Raw genomic sequence first — 18,106 nt, 5'->3', positions numbered from 1 at the left:
AAGGGACTGTGTTGAACTACTGGGTTAAATAAATTCACATTTCTTCTTGAAGCTCTTGTTGGCAAGAAAAAGTAAAGATCCCCTGGAGATGGACTACATGTCCTTTTAAGTCTTTTCTATATAATTTTTAGGATTTCTATGAACCTCAATTCATTTTTATGGCACTAGATATAGCAGTCTTTTGGCTAAGATCAAGAATAGAATCCATCTAATATTTGCTTTTATCCTCCATTGACCACTTCTCTTTATGGGGAGAGGATAATGGAATAATTGACACAGTACATGTTTTACTTCTTTCATTTCTCTGTATGCCTATTGTTTTGAATAATTGGATATTTATGATTTGCTAAATTTAACTTGTACTTTTTTATTGCTGGGCCAAGTACTAACTTTACAAGTCTCTCAAAATCAGTACCAATTCATATGGAAATTTTGCCTACCTATTAATTAAGCAGATAGGGAGAGATTCTGAGCTAGATTATATCAGACTGGTGAGCTCAAAGAAGAGCATCTCTCCCTAAATAACTCGGGATTCTGTCCATCCTGCTGCTAATACACTGAAGCAGTTATCCTCTTGTACTTGCATCTTATTTTAATTAGATATTGCCTGAGAATTGCAGAATTATCTTTTTGTTTGGAAAACAAGTTGCTCTGACAACCTGGGATTTATGTGTTTCTTTTTCTAGTACATAATCATGCCCTGAATTTTTTTCTGAAGATATATGATATGTAAAACAGAAGAACATTACCTAGAGGGAATACTGTTCCCTGGATAGAGTATCCGTGATGAATGTTATAAAGGAGCCAGGAGAGGATGATTAATTACTGTGTGAATGCACCTACATACAATAATGCACAACTCCTGATTAAGAGCCATGCAGCACTAATGTACTGTTGCTTTCACAAATTACCCATTTGTTACTAATAGGGTCAAACCCAAATACTGTGTGTAAGATCTCTATAAGTGCCTGTGTTTTCTTGATCCTTGTCCCACAGGGCAAGAATATAAGCAATTTGTTGTCACGAGGGCTGGCAGCCGGGGGAGCTGTATGTCCATCTGATATTGTACAAACAAGGCCCCACTAGGAATTTCCATCTGCTTTTCCTCCTGAATTTGTCTAGGTATAATTACCATGCTCCATGATGCTCAATTAAAAGTGAATGGAAACATGTTTGCAATTGAGTATTTTCATAGTATCTGTATTGATAGGAAGATGTGGAGTTGACAAAAATGTAGCTTTTAAAAGGAGGCTTCTGAAAATCCATTCCTTTTCTTGAATTCATAAACTTAATCTACTGCTGAAATGCCAGGACCTTTGTAAATGAGCAACAAAATCAGAGTGAATCACCTTGGTTATTAAAACTGGAGGACTCAGTGGAATATTTTGGAACTCCTTGCAGCTGCTCTTTTTGTTCCAATTGCAGGTGGCCTGCACCATCAAAGTCCTGTAAAGCATCATGTACAGCTGTGACCATTTTTCTCCTTCCAACATGGACTTGTGTGATACAGGTGAGCCTGCTCCCTCCCTAAAAGATGTCATCTAGTGTGGGAGAGGAAAGTATTTCTAGAAAGATAGCAGTATAGTGCTTATTGTGCAGGGAGCAGCTTGGAATTGCTGTATTTGTGATGCTTACCTGCACTGTTAGCAAAATTAAAAACAAGACTTAATGAAAACAGAGGAGAGCAACCAGCTCTTTGACTCCCCACCCCTGTCAGGGCTGAGTGTAAGCTGCCATCTGGTTATCTCTAGCAGGCTGGGGGGGGCCCAGACACCATGCGCTGAAGAGCTTCAATCAAAGATGGAAAGAGGAGGAAGAAAGTGCTCCCTCTGAGATACTTGTGCTGGGCGATACTGGCCTTCGCAAAACAACCTCGGAAACCTGAACTCTGGTTGCTTCTCAGATAAGTAGTATAGCACTTGTTGTGCAACACAGGGTAAGGCGACATTTTGAAATACAGTCTTTTTAAATTATACATGCTGGAAGTGGCAGTTTCAGGGAACCATTGCATCTAACACAGCCACATCAGTGGAGAAGAAGGAGCTCTGTAGCAGGACCTGTTTTTCTCTGATCTAAACTGTCTATGACCGTTAGCAGTGATAGGAAATCTACTGTGGTTAGCTGTAGTAGGAAAGCACTAGATCAAAGCTTTAAGATCACCAGTTCCATGTTGCACTTTGTCCTGCATTTAAAGGAAATTAAAAAGCTGCCTTAGATACTCATATGCATACAAATGGGGGGTTTGTAAGCATGAAGGATCCCCATGAAATTAGAAGGAATGGCTCAACACTACTGTGTAACCTTTTTTTGTTGGTATCTGTTTTATATCTAACCTTTGTGATACTGTCTGTGTAAAAATTTAAATTGAAAAGTAGGAAGTTTAGGAGCTCACTACTGGAAATGTGGGCTGAGCTTCAATCAATGCCTAGCTTCAATCAACCTGCTCAGTGCAGGTTTTGTGTAAGAAAGAATACAGTCCTTTCATATGAGTAAGAGAAATTGAATTAGCTCCTTCTAAGCGCTTTGAGCCTCCATGTATTTTACATTGAAAATGTTCAAGGAAATCAGTGAGGATTTTCAGCACCAGAGGAACGCAAGGTTAAGTCCAAACTCTACCTGTTACCAACTAGATAACATCAGAATGAATGTGTACAATGTTAAATTGCATCCAAATATCACATTTAATTCCCAGTTTTTACACCTTACTGCATATGGTGCTTGCAGCTCTGAATAATATTGTTATTTAGTTAGATTTATATACGCAGTAAAAGGGAGAGTAACTGCAGTTGTACTGCTGTCAGCTACAGAACATGGCACAAATTGTAGGAAATCACAGTGTGGGCTCTACACAGAGCTAAGCCATTCTGTAAAATACTCTGACTAATTCTGCAAAACACTGCAGGATCCAACTCTCTGAACCTCATTCAAACAGATTTCTCACTCCTTCTGGGAGTGCAATGTGTGCGTATGTGCTTGTGCGTGTGTGAATGAGGGTCAGGGTGTTTGAGTAGGAAGAGGAGTCACAGATATGTTGAATCTCAAACTATAAATTGGAATCTTAATGGGTAATCAGCAGGTTCTCGTCTCTTATGACCCAGCTAAGACACAGGTACTGTACTTAGTGGTTTGCACATTTTAAGAAACTGATGATGACAACCTTCAGAAAATGGCAAACTGCTCAGAAACAGTAGCAGACTTTGAAACAGCTGCAGAAATCCCAAGAGGTCCTTTCTTTATGTGGAGCACTCCAAAGAAACTGTTTTGTCATACCAGCTTTCTCTCCAGCATAGCTTAGTTTATTACTCTTAAAAGTTAAAAAAAAATAAAAGAGAGAAAATAGAATAGGACAAAGATGAGAAACAAGAAATACTGATGTATACCATAATAAAAATGCAGTCCAATCTTCCTCCACTTACTGTAGTTTGCAAATTATTCCTGAGTTGTACATAGCATGAATAAGTAAGGCCAGACCTTTAGCTGAAGGAACTCTGTATCCCTCCGTCAGTTCCAACAGATGTGCTGATTTACACCTGCTGACACTGGAGCTACAGGAGTTGGTGCTGACATTCTTGGACTGTTTTGATTTAAATATTTAGTTCAAACATATTTTTGAAGAAGCTGAAAAAGTTGGGATGTTGTTTGGGTAACTGCAGGTATACCCACATCATGCTATCCTTATAATTGTTATTGAAACGGTGCCTACAGCAGTTACAGGCACTATTTCAGTTAGGAAAATGGTAAGATCTAAATTAAGATGGGCATAGAAACATTGCTTCATGGTGCGTGATGTTCCTAAGACATTGCCTCATACAATCTCTCCACACAGGCCTAGAGGTGGTGATTACTGGATGGGGAGGGCAGTCAGGGGCATCAGCCCTGAGACAGCAATGCCTCAGACCTCCTCCCCTGCCTTCTCACTGGGAGTGGTGGTCTCCCAGACCCCATGGCACCGATGGTGTACTCAACGCCCCTGTGCCAGCCTTACAAACATCCCCCTCTCTTTGCTATGTGAACTGCAGGCTGATGGACTGCAAAGAACTGAGGAGGTCGGTGGGACCAGGAGACTGATGGACTGCAAAGAACTGAGGAGGTTGGTGGGACCATGAGGCTTATGGACTGTGAAGAACTGAGGAGGTTGGTGGGACCATGAGGCTGATGGGCTGTGAAGAACGGAGGAGGTTGGTGGGACCATGAGGCTGAAGGACTGCAAAGAACGGAGGTGTCAAGGGGAACCTGAGGCTGATGGACTGCAAAGGACTGAGGGGATTGGTGGGACCATGGGGCTGATGGACTACCTAAAAACAAGGAGGTAGAGGGACCGTGAGGCTGATGGATTGCAAAGAATGGAGGGGACCGTTGGGACCATCACGCTGGTGGACTGCAAAGAACCGAGGGCGCCGCGGGGCCCACGAGGCTGGTGCAGCCCCGCTGACGGTGGCTCCTGCCCGGGCTCCCCTCAGCCCCTCCCGCGGGAGCAGCCCCGCCCCGCGCCGTTCCCTGCGCGACGCCGACGCTACCGCGGACCGCGGGCAGGTACTGCGGGGGAGGCCGCCCCGCTCCCCCTCGGCTCCCGCAGCAGCGGGGGCTGCGCCACTCTCTGTCATACGTTATTCTAAACGGCCTCGCGGAGCGTCGGGGGAGGCGGGAAGGGAGGGAGGGGTCTGGAGAGGCGCCCGAGGCTGGTTCGCCCTGGCAGGATGCCCTTGGTTGGGAATAGCGAGGGGCAGGAGAAGGGTTTCCCCTCGCAGAGCACCGAGGCGGTGGCAGCCAGCTCTCACCTGCTTCCCGCAGCCTCACTCCTGTGCTTCCAGCCTTTCCTTGCTCTTGCAGCGTTCCCTTCCTTCATAGAATCAGAATCATCAGATTGGAAAAGACCTCTTGGATCATCGAGTCCAACCGTTCCTATCTGCCACTAAACCACGTCCCTGAGCACCTCGCACCTCGTCTGCCCGTCTTTTAAATACCTCCAGGGATGGGGACTCCACCACCTCCCTGGGCAGGTAGCCAGAGGCCTAGAAGATCTTGCCAGTCCACATCATTCTCCTTAATATTTGCTTTTTTCCTTGCCTTTGGCCTCCTCCATCTGTTTTTTGGGTTTTTTTTTTTATGTTGCGGTTCGTGACCTGGCTGGCGGGGGTGATACCTGGCACCCCTTCTCATGCTACACGTCAAGAGAAACACAAAAACGCAGGTTATTCCTCCCATGGATGGATGAGGTGTTGTGTCACCTCAGGATTTCTCAAGCCTGTCTATAGAGTTCTAGCTACTATGAGATATTTTCTTTTATTCAGTTGAACTGCCTTATTTTCTTAGATGGCCGAGAAGTTGCCATGGCTGCTGTGGGAGTGATCACAGAATCATAGAATAGTTTAGGTTAGAAGGGACTTTAAAGATTGTCCAGTTCCAACCCCCCTGCCATGGGCAGGGACACCTCCCACTAGTTAAGGCTGCCGAACGCTCCATCCAGCCTGGCCTTGAACCCCTCCAGGGATGGGGCAGCCACAACTTCTCTGGGCAACCTGTGCCAGTGCCTCACCACCCTCATAGTGGAGGAAATCCCTCCTTATGTCCAGTCTAAATCTGCCCCTTTCCAGTTTATACCCATTGCCCCTCATCCTATCACTCCATGCCCTTGTAAACATTCCTCCTCAGCTTTCTTGTAGCCCCTTCAGGTACTGGAAGGTCACTATAAGATCTCCTCGGAGCCTTCTCTTCTCCAGGCTGAACAACCCCAACTCTCTCATCCTGTCCTCATATGGGACCAGTGGTGATTAACCATTTCCAGCCAGCGTAAGGGTTGCATCTGTTGGCGCAAAGCTGCCCTTACAACCATCAGTACAAACCACCTTAACATTTAGGTTTCCTTCATTCAATAAATCCCTTTCTACCTAAAATGCATTATTACATATTCTCAATGTTTTATGAAAAATATATGCATTTTTCGCAGTGTTCTTTCTTGGTGTTCTCTCTAACGTTTTGGCAGGCGGAACAGCGTAACACAGGGGCGATGCAGTCAGTTAGATCATAGTAAAAGGATACAAGGTGTGCTGTATGAGAAACGACAGGCTGTCAAAAATATATTGTACGGCCATTTGAAATGTACCACTGCGTATTTTGTCATTTTTACTTTGTTGCTTTATAAAAAGAATCTTTACAGGAATTCAGTGAATATTTTTTTTCATGTATTTTCTGTTCCTTATATATTGAATTTTGTCCTACGCACGATAACTTACTTTTGTGATGTTTCCTACTGTCCTTTATAATTTATTTTTCTTGTAATCTCTGTGGAATTGTGCAGGTTTTTAATTAAATTACATAGTCTCCAGTTTTGGCTGAAGCTAGATTTGCATGGTCTGTGTGTAAGCTGCAGGGAACGCTATGTTCTGCCACTATTTTTAGTATATTGTTTCTTAGATCTTAAGGCAATTCCTTTTGATTTTAACTGAATATTTTTATAATTGTTCAGACTTGTAATTACTTTCAGAGGAAAGTAGTTTAGAAAATCTGAATCCTGATCTTAGCAAGTCTTGCCACTGCTTTATTTTTAACAACATTTTTTCCAATAAGTAGTCTGCAGCTGTGAAAACATGAGTGAAGTTTAATGTCATAATACATTTGGTCATCCATAAATCTTGATGGTTGGACCATGTGACGTTTTTGAAATTTTTTTAAAAATTTTGTTATTAAAAGGACACTATCAGCGTCTGTTGTTTAAAATGGTCCTCTGAAAGCTTTCCTTTTATCTACGTTTTATCTTTTGCATTTGAAATCAGTGTTACTATTTTTATTTCCTTATTTGTTTGACAACGAAAAAATATTATGACTAAAAATAGTAACTATTGATTTTAACTTCCCATTGTGTGAGCGGATAAGTGGGGCTTTTTTAGAACAAACAAGAAGAGTGAATGCATTTTAGTTTCTGCCTTAACTATTTATGTAGACGGCTTCAAGATTTTCTGTTTCTGGTGAAGTATTTGACAGCTTGATAACAAAATGTGTGTAATAATTCAAATAACAATCTGTGTTGCTGGTTTGTGGGTTTTTTTTCATTCCCATTTTGATTAAAGCTGTAACTGATATGCAACACTCATTCAGGGTACATCTGTACTGCTGTCAGCAGTTTTGCTTAGACAGAGGTAGCTGAGCTAGCTTTAAATGAGCCAGCTCAGGTACTGGAAACTATCTAGCTGTGACAGCAGAAAGTTTAGTCCAGTCTAATTTCCCTGATGGAGTGAAGACAGGAGGATCCCAGGTTCCTTACGCTTCAGGTATTAGATATAACTTAAGATCGCTGGCGAGCAATTCCTTTGTAAGTATATTTTTGAATGCCAATATTTTGTGAAGCCTGGTGCTGTATTGCCAAACAAATGCAAATAAGTAACATCTTCAGCCACTGCAGAGGGCTCATCCCAAAGGACAAGTTTGTTTTCTTCCATGAATGCTGGTGCTAATTTCTATTGTTGTGTTTCAAGGTTTTGCTACTCTGGAAAGGCCCTCACCAAAACTGCAGATCCTGGGACATTTTTTCTAGCCAGTGGGGACTCATGGAGGGGTTGGGTTTTTGAGAGAGTTTTCCCTCGTCCTGACAAACATTTGCTATTTAACTGTAGCAGTCTTCTGGTAATATTTTCAGCTTCGTGGTTTGTGAACATTGGCCAAGAAATCCAAGGAAGATCTTATTCTTTTGTTTTAGAATATCTAATTTGGCATTTCAGTTTGATGCTGTTGACAAGGGGTGCCCAAAGCATTTGGCATAATGTATTGAACAGCCAAAAACATGTTATATATTCAGAACAGCTAAAAATTATTTGAAGGAAAATAGAACAGGAACAAATAATTCTCTAATATTAGTCTGTATTTCTTAAGTCTACTGCTTGGGAGTATTGGCTTGGGTTTTTTTTCCCAACATATGAGGATAGTGTTACCAGAATTAACTCACCTTGGATTACCTCAACCTGTCACTACAGTTAACAGTAAAATGAATGGTAAATTCTTTGACATCAGTCAACACATATATAAAATAACTTCTCTTTGAATTTTCAGTGGTGGTTAAAGACAGCAATTAAAAGACAAAACAATGTACAATGAAAATAATTGTAAGCTTTTAGTTGTGTGTGGAGGTTCTACCCAGACAGAAACTTTCCACAAATACGGGATTGTTCAAATGATTCATGGATTTTTATTACTTTTTTAAATTACAGAAACATTAATAATTTTAGAAATTTTCTAAATTAGGTTCTAAATTAGGTACTTTCTTTCCCATATTTCAATCATTTGGGACAGTATTTCTTATTATCTGATACCTGTGCTTGTTGTAGTGGACAGCAGGGCCACAAGCCCATCCTTATCATAAGCAGTAACGAAGATAGTAATATGCTGGTGAGGGGTGCTGCTGCTGGGAATATTGTTACAGATGCTAGGTGATTAAGTGGTGAAATGGGAAGCATTCACCTTGCCATGTAAACTGTCAAATTTTGATGTGCAGATTACAGAGCCTTATCTGCAATGCCAAGTTACAACAGCTTGGCTGTCTTCTAAGTTTAAACTGCAAACTCTAGTTGGTTAAAGAAAATGTTTCCAATGCCAAAAGACCTTTAAATGTGTTGAAGGAGATTGTGGGTGACAGAGTGCAAGGCACTTGGAGTTATTTTTAAATAATTTTTTGTAATCTTATATGTATTGTACATTGCCATAATGCAATGCTACACACTCAGACTTCAGCAAATTTTCCCAGAGGTCCTTCTTGCTGTTTGTAATTCAGAGAATGAGATGAGCCTTAGCATCAGCATGTTGAGCATGCTGGGCCCGACAATATGATGTGGGTTAGGATGTTCCGTACTGCAGGAAGCCGGATACATACTAAAGGCTGGAAAAAGCTTCTTTTTGGACAAACTTTTTCTGACATGATGGATGTTGCCTGATATCTTTCAAGAAGCAGTGAGGAATTAGTTTTGATAAGATTCTTGGCAGTTCAGGTAGAAAGTTGCTATTCCACTCCTTGCGCAGTAACCTATTCCTTACAGCATGAGGTGGAAGCACTCGGAGGAAAGAAATAGACAACTTTTGATGCACCTCTACTTGCAGGGCTGCTGCTGAGCTCTTGAATGATGTGTAGCTGCTGTGCAGGTTGCTGAGAGTGTTTTGGGATCGTCTCTGTTGTTATCTACACCTGGCCTGTAACCACAGAGCAAATGCTGAAAGATAGCTTGATGAGAATAGAAACACTACACCTTACACTTTCTTATGATTTTCTTTCTGATACAGTGCTATATTCCTCAGGCTGTACTGGGGTGATACCTGTTAAATGTTAACAATTGTAACGATTTGCCTTATTAAGAAGTATAGTCAGTAAGATGTTGAGTGACTGACTGGTAATATGCCATTTATATAGCGGAGCAAAAACGCATTGTAAAGTATCCTGTGTATTGAACATCCTGAGAGAAAGAGATGAACAGGCATTAATTCCGTTTCCAAAACATCAATATAATTTATTCTTTTAATTCAACTCTCACTACTTCCGAAGAATCTCCTGTTCAACAGGTTTCTAACACCACTGGTCATTTCAGCAAAGTATTCATTTTTTTCCTAATTATTAAAAAATAAACCAATAATTGTGTAGTATTAGCATCTTAAGCAATTAATTCCTTTTTCTTTTTTCCTGCCTATCCAGGGCACGCAGCTTGAACTATATGAACATTAGTGATCATAGTAGTACTTCTTCTTATACTGCATGAATTATTGCTAATAAAATGGAAGCAAATTAATATCATGCTCCTATGTGAAGGAAGCTTTTATGTACTTCATTTCTGTTGCTCTGATGAGACAGAGTGTCTGAGAGTAACTGCTTTACAGCTGGGAACAACAATTTTTCACATTAAAGTACAGTGAAAGTACTCTGGTACTTAATTAGAGGGAAAAAAACTAGTCTGTCCTCTAAATGTTCTTTGTTGCTCTCAGTGCTGTTTTGTGAGTCCTCAATGTTATAATTCAGCCAGTCTGAGTTTTCAGTCTATCTTGCAGTCTGGCAGCAGCAGGGGGAGTAGTGTAGCTTTACTTGGGGGCTCTCCTTGACCAGTGCTGGAGTTAGTTGATTATTAGCCCAGAACAATGCTGTTCAGGCTCAAAAATCAGCTCATGTTAAGAAATCTTCCACTTCCCTCTGTCTAGATGAGCTAGAAATATTATTCTGCAAGCGTTGCCTTCCCCTCCTGTAAAGCCCAAGTCCCACAGATGTAGAAGTGTACCTGCTACCAGTGAATTATGAGCAGGTTTTACTCAAAGTTTTTGTGTACGGGGCAGAAGCAGGTCAGTCCAGTTACGCTCACAGCCAAAAGGCTGGGATGGATCTTTGGGGCATGAGCTGGTTCAGCTGCCTGCTCAGAGCTGGGTCAGCACTGAATGCAGACCAGGACTTTGTTCAGTTCAGTCGTGAAAACATGCAAGGACGGAGATTCTTGCACCTTTCTGGGTAACCTATTCAAATGCTTTATTATCTTCACAGAGAAATATTTTTTCTAATCTGTTCCATACTAATTAATGTACCGTAGGTCCCTTCCAACTGAAATTTTGCAAGGTGGGGGAGGGGGGGGGGGGGGAAGGGTGTGTGTGTCCTCCCCCCGTTTTCTGTTTATCTAATGGATTCCTTACTGAAGTCTCTCGTCAAATATTTTTGGTCAGTGCTGCACACTAAAAATGTCATCAAATATTCCTATTTTGTGAGACCATTGCATTGTTGGTCCATACTCAGCTTGTTATCCCCTGTAACATGCACATCCTTGTATTTCCTATAGGGAAATACCTTCTACATTACAAATGTACAGACATTCCCTTGAACAGTAATGTCAGATTCTTATATGTGCATCATTGTGTTGCAGCAAACATCTTGGACTTCGGTTACGGAAGGAGCCAGCACAGACAGTAAATTTGAAAATGCAATCAAGTACAGGGTGGAGAGAAAATAGCATGGTAATGTGTATGCGTGCTTATAATATCTTAAGCAGAAAGTGATTTTAATTACTCTGCAATCTAGTATCATGTTGGTCAAATCCAGATTCATGGATTTTTTTTTTGCACCTTTATATTTCTATTGTTTTTACTTGCAAGTTAATTTAATCTTGTGCTGCACATAATATGTCACTATGTTCCCACGTGAGTTTAAGATAAAAAATACTATTTTCCATGTATCTGCCTAGCTTTTCTCTAGTGAAAATGTGTTAGAGTACTGTGTTGCTGCGATATAATTATAGCTGTGTTGCATTTTTGGCATTTGTTGAATTAATCCCTTGCGTACTTCCTAAAAATAAAAATGTTATTTAGATTAGTACTGACATAATAAAATAAACATTTTTAAATTGTATTCCTGTATATATGTGTGTGTGTAGGAGGAAGACCAAGGTCGGGACGCTATGGGTAGAAAGAAGATTATTGATCGGATGTTTCTCTCTCTTTCCCAAATTGCTGCTTTGTCAGAGCAAAATGTAGAAGGAGTTCAAAAGTAAGTGGCAATGATGATAAAGCTTGAAAAAGTATTATAATGAAATAAAAATTACAGACCATTTGTTATATTTCTTTTCAGATGGCTACATCATTAGTCTTTAATTATTCAGTTAAATCATTGATATTTTAATATGATTTATGAATTATAGGAAGGAATACTGTTGAACTCAGTTCCACTTCATTTTACTGTTTTACTGTATTTCCTATATATCTTGATTTTTCTTCGACTCCTTTTTCCCCCTACTGATATTTCACATTGATATGGTTTCTGAGTTTACAGTACTATTTAATATGCTGTAAATGAAATATTAAGACATAAATAAGAACAGTGCAATACTGAGCTTTTATGTAAGTCTCACAAGTAACTTTTTTTGCTAACACATTTAACATTCCATACTATAACGTGAGTTATTGAAAAATCAGAAAGGTTTAAACAGTTCAGAAAGGGATGGAAAGCTTAAGAAGGCATTAGCAGGTACCTGTTATTGTGCATTGGGGAAATAGGAGGCAACCAAAGACTTCTGATGTAAGCACATATTGTCTTTCTTGTAACTACACTCTCCTTTGCTATTGGTGCTTAATAGCAGCTAAATTTAGGAGGCCAGGGGTTCAGTCTGAGGGTCTAGACTTTAAGCACAGGATTTTTCAGATGTGTCTAAATTCTTTAGAACCACCCATGTCCACTAACAAATTCTTAGTGAATTGAAAGCCAAAGAGCTGGACAAGAGTAGGGGAAATGAAAATTCAAATCTGTCTCTCTGAATATGTAAAATGTTTAACAGAGACTAAAATATTATTCCTGGAAAATATTCTGTTCTTCTTGTTTGTCCCTGTTCTAAGGGGACAAAAAAGTTCTTTCTGGGATTATTTTTATGAAAACTGGAAAGAAAATTTGTTTCCATCAAATAAAATAATAAAAAAAAATCCTTGCATTCACTGTTTTCTGTTGCACAATAGCCCTCTTATTTTAGAGAGACTGGAGCGTATAACTCACTGGAGACTTAATTGTGCTTAATGACACAATTTCTTGCAAAACTTTCTCATTAAGGTTAAAAAGAAAAGCATTGAAATATTGTACATTGCTTCTCAGTCTCAGCTGCTCACATATGTATTTTTATACGTACACACTATACAAGTAGATCGTAAAGTATATACAGTATCTGACTGAAAAGAAGATATTACAGGGTATTTTCTGCACTCTAAGCAGTTTAGCAGCAGCAGTGAAATTTCATTAGTTTACCACAGTGCATCATTTCTATACACAAGAGCAGTTTGAAGGCCACGGCTAAGGTGAGAAAATCAGAACAGATCTAATTCAGTATGAGAATTTTGATGTCCTGCATTCCCATCTACCGGGGAGCTTTATACTGCTGTCCATCTCTGCAGGACTTGAACACCTTCCACGAAGGAAGAAACAGCAATCAGGGTAGCTACAAAGCCTAAATGCCCCCTCGTTTCCCAGTTGTTATTGAGAGTGTTGTCAGTGACATGCCTTGCAGAATATTGAAAAGATGAGTATTGGCATTGTTAGCAGCATCAGAGAAAATCTAAATCCCTGAGAAACTCTGATTATGAAAACACAGAGTTGGCAGAAGCTTCAGAAAGAGAGGATATAGACTGTTCCAAACCTTGGAAAGTTCAGCTGGCCACATTCCGCTTCTATTTCAGTACACAGTTAAGTGTTTTTAACTGACTTGCATGTGTACAGCCATACAAATTTGCCATGCAGAACAAAGGAATACATGTTTTAAACAAAGCTAATTGGATTATATGCTTTACTTTGTTAGCTATTGAGGCTTTAACTAAAAAAAGAAACTCATCTTATTTGACAGTGCATCTCTACTGGCTTGATGAAAACCCTGAAAAACTAATGGTTGCCTATCAGTAGGTCGGAGATTAATGCCCTTTCTGGGAAGGAATGAGAAGCAGAAGGGGTGGAAAAAGATTTTGCTCTTTTACAGGGGACTAGAAACTGTGATAACAGCTGGCACATGTATTGTCAGGTATAGTTAAGAAGCCAAGAGTTGCTTTAATGTAAAACTTAACTACCTGAGACATGGCTGAAGTTATATTGGAAGAACTGCAAACTGAAGTTCCAGCCTTGATCCCCTCTCTTCACACACACAATTATTATAAAAGACATAACTAATTCTATGTTTGGAATAGATGCAAGTGTGTCAGCAACAGCATGGTCTGCTACCATGGAGTGTATTTTTTCCTTAGTTTTTCAAGTTAAAGTAAGTGGGAAAAAATCCAGTGTGCCAGTAAAATAGTATAAGGCTCTTCTTAAATGTCTTGACCATTATGAAAGTGAAATTTAAACTTCTAAATATTTTAACTACTTTGAGAAATTTTATATTGTATTATTTACATTCTTTTTCAAATGTAATTTTTCTTCAGAGGCTGCATGAAAAATAATCCTGAAAGGGAAGCAAGATCTATTTAATACTATAAAACTATCTAAACCAGAATCAGAGAGTGGTAGTAGAAAGTGGACAGTAATTGATCCATTTCATCCTGCAAACCCCTTCCTGAACAAACACTGGGTTCTCTCTATTTTTTTTGGCTGTATTTATCTTTGGTTTTTGCAATGCCTTAAATTGTAATTTCATTAATCATCTCTTAACATTTAAACAGTGTTAAACCCATAGGTGTTTATTTCCTTTTTTCAGTTGGCATGTCCTCTGATCATAAATGTTTATATCTAGGAATTTATGTAGCTAAGTTCCAGGAAGGTATGTATTTGTATGTATAATATAACAATAGCAAATTTTATAGATGTAATTACAAGCAGTCTAAGTTAAACTTTGGAATCTGTAATTTTTTTCTTTTTTAAATGTTATTATTTTACTCTGCAATTTTTCTAGAATGCTGGAAGAAATTCTGAATTTTAAACAATTAAAGATGTCTTTGAGAGAAGCTGTTTTGCTAGATTATTATACTGCGGGATTTTGCTGGGCTAAAGGAATGAACTTCAGTCTTATTCAGCTTTCAGGCTTCATGGATCTATTAAATTTCCTATTGGAGAACCTCCGTGGTAAGTATAATTAAAAATTGTAAAATAAATACTGAAAGTGGAAAGTAAGAGTATTTTCTAGTCATAAAGTGATATTTAATTAGAAGTAATTGTCAAATTATTTATTTTCCTGTTAAATGTTGGCATGTGATACTTTGTACCTGAACATAATTCTTATTGGCAGGCGTTAAACTTTCTTTGGAGACTACTGTAGTCTTTTTAGCAGAATATCCATCGTTCTTTTTTGGTACAGCATGTGGAACAAAGGATCAGGTCCTGAAAAGACCTCGTCTTTGCTATGGTAAAATAAATAGTAATTACAATAGAATGAGAAGAAGGAGCTCCTAAATTCCGATTCCAGCTGTCTCTCAGTGACTGACTCATTGTAGCCTTGGGCACATTTCTCTGCCGTTTAAGATATTCAGTACATCCTGTAGCATTACAGCAGGTGAATTACATTTATTTTATCCTTGGAGGTCAACTCTTAGGCAGCTTTCTATATGGCAAACGCTACCACTTCTGGCACAAAATGTACCAGTTAGCTAAAGACCAGTGAGGGAAGTAAACTGACAACACTGCTGACGATGAAAAATGACAATTAAAGCTCCTGTGGCTATGAAGAAATTTGCAACAAAGCATGTAGCTTTGGTCTAGTGGGAACAAAATAGCCAGAAAAAAATGGTAGCAGTATCCTCTTAGCCCCATTTTTCAAAGATCACAATGCTTACTTAACATTCACTTTGAAGGTGATTAAGTCGAGAAAAGTCCATCCCAGAGGAAGAGCAAAAGGACTCCGCTATTCCATTCAAAGAGATGAATATTTAAAATCAAGCTCATAACCGTTATTATATTCTTTTGGTGTAATTTAATTCAAGGGCCTTTCTGACTTGGAATTTTGACAAGAGTATGTACATGCTTTATGATCATTGGAATTCCAGTTGTCCTTCCTGTCTCCAATGAGAAAGTATCCTAACATATGCTAACTATATTAATGCAACAATGGAGAAGAATGGAAACATGTCAGAAATTAGTTTTATGAGACAGTATGTAATGCATGTGTACTAGACAGGCTGGTAGTACAACTGATTGTTAAAGCTGACTGATGTTTTTCAGGAATGTGATCTTAGCTGCATAAAGCTCTGCCAAACTTTAACTCTTTAAGCTGAAATTTTCCATGGCAGTGTCTGCCTCTTATTAATTTTTATATATAAAATTACAACTAATATGGTTCAATGGGTGCTCAGGCAGAGGCTGTAGAAAAAAAATGTATTATTTTGTGCGATTTTTTAACGGCTCTAATATCCTTATGCTTTGAAGTAAAGACATAAGGTTTGGCAGGCAAGTGTTGTGAATTTGTTTTTTGCTACCTTGTGAAAATCCATTTGGATTTGGCTAAGATACATGGCTTTTATGGAAAGAAAATGCAGTTTTCTTTAAATGCTTACAGGAGACTTTTTTTTTTTTTTTTTTCACAGCTAAGTTCCCTGGATAATCCATCTTATAAAGTATGCTGTAGCCCAGGGCTGAGATGGATTTTCTTGTAATTACTGTTCTTGGCTGGTAGAAGTTCCAAGACCAAACATTTCAACTAAGAACAAAATGCTAATTTTCTACATTAATGACCATTTCCTTTCCCTTCCCTGTGCTGGACCCATGCAGCCTTGAGAATTAAGCTGATTTGACCATAATAACAAGAGTAGTGTGGAACAGGAAGAATAGATTTAGAGAAGGAGGGTAGTGGAAACTCATTAAGGCTGGTAAAGGAGGGAGGTTTAAACTGAGGTTTAGAAAGGGGAGGGTTTGGTTGATTGGGAGCTGGGATGAATTAGTTATATGATTTGGCTCATGCTTTTTAGCATTGAGGGTAAGGTGCACCTAATCTCACAGAACTACTGAGAGAGCCTTCCTGAGAGGGGGAGTTGGGGCTGAAAAATCAGTTGGGCAGAGGAAAGAGAAAATTTGGACTAGCTGGTGACACAGCCATTCCTGGGAGTTGTGACTTCTCATGATCTTGTTGTGTGTCTTCACTTTCCTAGTAACTGATATTTCTACTTCTGTTGTGCTTGTTCATTTCCCATGACTTTGCTGCCATGCCACACCATGACATTCCATGACATTCCATGACATTCCATTCCATTCCATTCCATTCCATTCCATTCCATTCCATTCCATTCCATTCCATTCCATTCCATTCCCTCCACATTCACTGTATTTCTTTCTTGTTTCTTCCACTGTCATTATTTATCTTGTATGGCCTCTGTTACTGAAAACTGAAATATTCAGGGGTTTGATTTCCCCATTTTCTACTATAGATTTTTTAGACTTAAAAAGGACAAGTAGATTGTGGTCAAAACTTCTTTTAAATTCCTTTGTGGTTCTAGAGATCGCACACGCTGTACACAAAGCAGGAAAATAAATCCTTCCTTTTTTAATGGTTCGGCAGACAATGATATATTTTAGATTGTCCTCTTTGTCAACACAATTAACAAAAAGAATTTAAATTTTAATTCAGAGCTGTTTTGGCATTTGGTTTTGAGTTTCAGGGTAAAAATGTAAAGTAATTAGCCATTTTGGGAGACAGGGGGAGGAACAAAAATACTTTCAAGGTTGATGATACATGCAGAGTATTATGCATATTTATGTTTACTCAATTATGACTGCAAGTACTTTAAAAAAAAGTTGCTTATCCTTCTTAACATCTGTTTCTGTATTACTGGTTTATATTGCAAGGGGCATGGTCAGAAGAACAATCTTTTACAATGCATAAACAGTAGTAAATTTATTTAAAAGATAAACATACTCAAATTTACATGCTGTTCTGCCTGTGGTTATCTCTGCATAAGTGAGAGGCCAAGCTGTGGTATTTTAAACACCCTTTATTGTGATCCTTGCATTATAAATTTGGGTCAGTGATTTTGTGATGGAATTTTAATGCACATTTTATTGATAAGAATAATGGCAACAGACAAAAATGTTTGATTGCTGTTGCTTTTTAAGTTTCTAGATGACTCATAATATAACTTTGTAAACTTCAAGAAGTCTTATAATTAAAATGGACCCAAAACTCCCACATCACCCTGTTCTTTTGTTCTTTGGGATTACTTTGCAGACAAACATATGACCCTAGGAGATAATTTAAAAGAACTTGGAAAAGCAATGGCTGGGATAGGCGAAACTGATTTAGAAAGAGGTGGTGACTTGAATTTCTTCAGCATCGAGCAAGCCAAAGCAATCATTGATTACTTGACTATCAGGTATTTATATCTACAGGATCCGTTATTTCTTATTTGAATAATTTAATGTGATGGGAAAATGGGTGATAAAATAAGTTTATCATTATAATAAGTTTATTTATTAAAATAAATAATAATAAATATCATTAAAATAAGTTTATTTATTTGGATATGTTTATGCTGTGCCAACATACCACAGACACCAAAATTTAAAACATTAAAACAGAGACTATCCTAATGGCAGTAAAGATCTGGCCCCAGATGTCAAAACCTGACAAATAAATTTAGACTGGAAGTTTATCAGAACATAAGATTGTGCTAGAAATCTTCCTTCTGGGTTTTGTTTTGGGTGATAAAAGGG

The 18,106-nt window shown here is 38.8% G+C and overlaps 1 protein-coding gene across 17 annotated transcripts in view; it reads left to right on the top strand.

Annotated features, from left to right (window-relative positions):
- The window catches only part of CABCOCO1 (ciliary associated calcium binding coiled-coil 1), a 319,312-nt gene that overhangs the window by 237,300 nt on the left and 63,906 nt on the right, over positions 1-18,106 (top strand). For 7 of the 17 annotated variants that reach the window (XR_008450703.1, XR_008450704.1, XR_008450692.1 and 4 more), the window contains exons 1-4: positions 10,628-10,965; positions 11,382-11,494; positions 14,364-14,533; positions 17,622-17,766. Coding sequence is in view for 4 of the 17 variants with exons in the window: in XM_054071703.1 (XP_053927678.1) it covers positions 10,930-10,965; positions 11,382-11,494; positions 14,364-14,533; positions 17,622-17,766 (464 nt within the window). In the remaining 13 variants the exon portion in view is untranslated. Of the gene's footprint in view, positions 1-1,013; positions 1,123-1,425; positions 1,511-1,751; positions 4,135-10,627; positions 10,966-11,381; positions 11,495-14,363; positions 14,534-17,621; positions 17,767-18,106 lie in introns of those variants that run through there. The other 10 variants (XR_008450697.1, XR_008450700.1, XR_008450693.1 and 7 more) reach the window with 5 other exon arrangements.

The sequence above is a fragment of the Cuculus canorus genome, chromosome 7 (assembly GCF_017976375.1).
Source record: "Cuculus canorus isolate bCucCan1 chromosome 7, bCucCan1.pri, whole genome shotgun sequence".
Classification (NCBI taxonomy): domain Eukaryota; kingdom Metazoa; phylum Chordata; class Aves; order Cuculiformes; family Cuculidae; genus Cuculus; species Cuculus canorus.
The sequence above is the reverse complement of the archived record's forward strand: the minus strand, read 5'-3'. Positions and strand labels throughout refer to the sequence as shown.